This window comes from Ipomoea nil, unplaced genomic scaffold (genome assembly GCF_001879475.1).
Source record: "Ipomoea nil cultivar Tokyo-kokei standard unplaced genomic scaffold, Asagao_1.1 scaffold2975, whole genome shotgun sequence".
NCBI lineage: Eukaryota > Viridiplantae > Streptophyta > Magnoliopsida > Solanales > Convolvulaceae > Ipomoea > Ipomoea nil.
Window position 1 is genome coordinate 512,191 of NW_017619403.1, and position 4,160 is coordinate 516,350.

Sequence of the window (4,160 nt, forward strand, 5' to 3'; positions counted from 1 at the left end):
GGACCATGAAATTACATATATATCCTAAAAAAGCGCAGTCAACAAACGGTCAAATAGACAAAGGATCAAATTGTGTTAAAATTGCAAAGTTAAGGACTTAATTGGTTGAAATTAAAAGTCGAAGACCAATTTGAGAATTTAGTTATAGTCGAGGGACCATTTTGAATATTTACTCTTAATTAAAAATAGATAAAATTTTATGCGAGTCTATTCACCCCACTATACTTGCATCCCTTATCAATCGGAACCAACAATTAGTTGTGAGTACACCTAGAAAATTAATACTCCGTAACAATAATTTTATTATTATTATTATTATTATTATTTTGGAAGGAAAGAAATGAGCAACCTTCCAGAAGCTTAGGCTATTAAGAAAGAGAAGTGAAAAATACAGCGATATTAAGAAAGTAGAAAGCTAGAGAATACAGAGAAGAAAACAATGGCTTTGCAGTGGATAATTCTTACGTACGCCGTGGCAGTGGAGGCCGCCATCGCTATTCTCCTCACGCTTCCATCGCCGAAGCCTCTCCGATCGCGGATCGTCTCTCTCATATCTCTAACCCTTCAGCCTTCGCTTTTCATCGTACCCTTCGCCGCTTTCCAGCTTCTTGGTAGCATTTCCTTCTTTATTTTTCCTATTCTTATTACTAGTACGATTTGATCTTATTGCTTTTTAGGATAATTCTTAGTGTTTTTCTTTTTATGGTGTTATTAGATATCTATTGGAAGAATGAGCACCGCTTAATGTGCACCGGTGAGATCTGCACTGCCGCCGAGAGAGACCGCTATGAGAAATCGGTAACCGTTGCCTTTCTTTCTTAATGTTTTCTGTGGATCTCTCTCTGGAAACAATTTAAGTAAATCGTTATGTTCATCATTGTAATTTAACTGAGCAAGATTTTGAAAGATTCTGTGTAGCTATGGAGATTTTGAAAGTATAAATAAATTATTGGGTAAAGTATCATTGAGCAGCTGAAATAAAATGCCTGATAAACTGATTGATTTGGTGGTGCTTTAGTATTTTGAGCGAACAGAGATTCATTCATTAAGATCATAGGAAAGAGCAGTACAAATGAAGGAAGGAGGTTCCTCGAACCAATCCTTACGATCTGCATTGGAAATAGAGTGCCGAGATAACAATGTTTGACAAATGAAATAGATACATTGTCTAGAAGGAATAGTAGATCTTTAACATCTAGGATAACAAGGTCGAAGGAAGAGGATTGAGTTTCGGAGTTGATGCCTTGAATGACAGTTTGAGCATCAGATTCGACCTCAACCTTGCTGTAGTTTATGCTTTTGAGCCAAGAAAGAGCCGCTTTAGTATTAAGCCCCATGATGAGCATCAATCATATGTTTCTTGGTTCCTGTCACCCTTGACTCCCTGTCCTTTGATTTTAGTTAAGAAACTTGGGAACTTTTACATGGCTACCACATTCCTTCTATTTGTTTTCCTTTCTTGGGCACCTACACATCTCAAGTTATCAACATTTTTCTGGTGAAGCATCTGGACAACAGTGGAGATTGGAATTTGAAGAGAATGAGGGTTTGCATTTCATTGGTGGTTATTCAGTGTATCAGTGTATGATGATGCCAAATCCTGGAATTTTAAGACGATGGGCAATGGCATCTGATTGGAGTATTGGACTAATAGGTAGAAAGGACAGGATGATGAATAATCAGTTCTCTTTGGAGAAGCATCATAGCTTTGCTTTGTAGATAATTAAGTGAAACACTGGTTTTAGTGAGAAAGATAGGGTGAATTGAGTCTCTTAACCGAGTAACTAATAGTGCACTTCTATTCAGCTATTTGTTTCCAATTATTATTTTTTGTTTTGTTTTTGAAGGAGTTGTTGCCCATTTCCTTTCTTATTATGGAAGTAATGGGATCAATAACAATTGTGTTTACTTATATGTCCATGTAAAAGAAGAAGCATGTTCATAGTTGTATGATATTCAACGAAGCGTTTAGATGCACTCTTAGTCTTTAGAGTGATGGATAGTTGGATGAGTAAGGAGCAAGCCTTCAAGGCTTACTGCAAAAATCTTAAAGATGGAGGAGATTGCTTGAATAGTTGTATATCATTCTGGTTGAGGAAACATAAGTGGGAAAAAGTAGATACAGGGTAAAATCTGAGAGTGAGAAAGAGAGAACTACTTTAGCTTTTTTGTACTAATAACTACACCAAACCAAGGGTTTGTCTATTCTTTAACTTTCTGTATGCTCTTTTTGTTTCAAAGATGTTGTATTACTAGTTATCAAAAAGAACAAATATCTATAAAATCTATCTTCTCTTTTTTTATTGCATTTCCGATCTATTTGGGGGAGATTACTGTTTCCTTTGTGAAATTAGTTTTACAAGAAATTAGGTTCCAAGCTAGACTTAGGGGATTTTTAGGTTGGAAAGAAAGGAAAGCAAAGCAGCATATATATCAAGGAATAGACAATATTAGTTCTTTTTCAGTAACAATAATTAAAGGGAAAGAACACGGTAAGATTATGTTTATGAAAGTTGACGTGAAACATATTACATAGTAATATTTATTTAATTATATATGTGTATAATTACTTACTGTCATCCTTACCTTTCTATAACTCTCATTTTATGAATGTCTCCTTACTGTCAGAAACTTTGTGTTATTACTGGAATTTGCAAATGAACTTCTTGAGTACATTTTACCAACATAAGGTTTAACTACTTGAAGTTGTTTTCTTTCATTCGTAGTTGACTTCTGCATGTGTTATGCACTTCACAGAAGGAAAATAATTGTTCATCCCAAAGAGTCATTTGAATTTAGTTCTGGTGCCAATATTCTGCTCCTTAATATATGTTCCGGTCCCTAATATTTTTCAAAGCCATGTAAACATCAAACAACATTTCTATAGGTTTATTCCGTTAGCTAGATCTAATTTGCCAACCCACCCTCATAAACCCATTGTGCCACACCAATGGTTTGATCCATGTGTAAAAATTCTGAGGTACCCTTACTTTTAATTGCTTTATCCAGATCTACAAGGCTCAAAGGAATGGCATCCTTTGTGTGGCAGCATGCCTCCTTTACTGGTAAATCACTCGTGTATTTGAACATTAATTTTGAAAAGCTACTTTAATTTAGGCTTTCTTTTGGTAACCACATTGATGTTTGATGTGGTTTTTAGGTGTATCTACCGCATCTGCAAGTACAACAAGGAGATCCAAAGGATGGAGGAAGTGGAAAAGAGAGCCAAGGACAACTAGCTCTTCGGCTCTTCGCTCTTGCCATATATTTCAATTACCAGTGTAGTTGTGTGTGAGTTGGGAGTCTAGGATGGATCAGCATTGAAGATTATATGTATGTTGCGATTTCAGTGTTTTAGTCACATGACATGCTTCTGCCATCTTGTGTTTTCAAGACCAAAATATTGAGTATAATGTAGCAAATACTGTTATAAATCTAGACACTTAGTAGTGAAATCTGGGAATGCCTTTTCTCAAAGAGGAAGTTAGTATTCTTTCTTATCAATTAATCATAGTGTTAATACAAGATTATGTGGAAATCTCATGATCTTATTTGGGGATTGTGTGAGGAGGTTGTTGGTTAAAGGTACTTCCAAGGCTTGGAACCAACACATCTTCGGTAGTATTTTTGATAGATTGCCTGCTCAGTGCTCGGCAAATTATGCTGTGGAAACGTGCAAGGTGGGCACAGTTCCACAATGGCGTCGTTTTCGTTGAACGAAAATGATGCCGTTCTAATTTTATTTTATTTTTTAAAATTGTTTTTCACTTACTCTGGGCGTTTTTCTCTTCGCAATTGCACAGTTTAAAAATTATGAATATACTGTATTTAAATTATGAATTTATAATATAGAAATTATGAATTTACATTATTAAGTTTGTGAATATGTGATAGAGCTATTATATGTTCATAATTTTATAAATATATGTTCATAATTATAGAGCTATATTTTCATAATTTTCGATGTTCATATTCTCAATTGTTGAACTCTGTATTTACAAATCATAGAATCATATGTTCATAATTTGATAACTATACAGTTTAAAAATTATAAATCTACATATAAAATTTATGAAGATAACGATGCCACTAAGACACCGTTACTCAACCACATGAAAACGTCGTCGTTTGAAATTGTACCCACCTTGCTCCACCAGCAT

At 34.8% G+C, this 4,160-nt stretch overlaps 1 protein-coding gene across 1 annotated transcript; it reads left to right on the plus strand.

The window, feature by feature from the left end:
- Positions 1-327: 327 nt before the first annotated feature.
- On the plus strand, positions 328-3,498 carry LOC109163110. The gene is made up of 4 exons (XM_019311835.1): positions 328-611; positions 716-798; positions 3,010-3,065; positions 3,161-3,498. The coding sequence occupies exons 1-4, from the start codon at positions 440-442 to the stop codon at positions 3,237-3,239; spliced, it is 390 nt and encodes a 129-aa protein (XP_019167380.1). The 5' UTR covers positions 328-439; the 3' UTR covers positions 3,240-3,498.
- The last annotated feature ends 662 nt before the right edge of the window (positions 3,499-4,160 follow it).

What these genes read in the sequence shown, in the direction of transcription:
- LOC109163110 (XM_019311835.1), top strand. Translation starts at nt 440, where the DNA reads ATGGCTTTGCAGTGGATAATTCTTACGTACGCCGTGGCAGTGGAGGCC. An exon ending in CGCCGCTTTCCAGCTTCTTG is followed by an intron (nt 612 to 715) that starts GTAGCATTTCCT and finishes TGGTGTTATTAG; the next exon opens with ATATCTATTGGAAGAATGAG. An exon ending in GCAGCATGCCTCCTTTACTG is followed by an intron (nt 3,066 to 3,160) that starts GTAAATCACTCG and finishes TGTGGTTTTTAG; the next exon opens with GTGTATCTACCGCATCTGCA.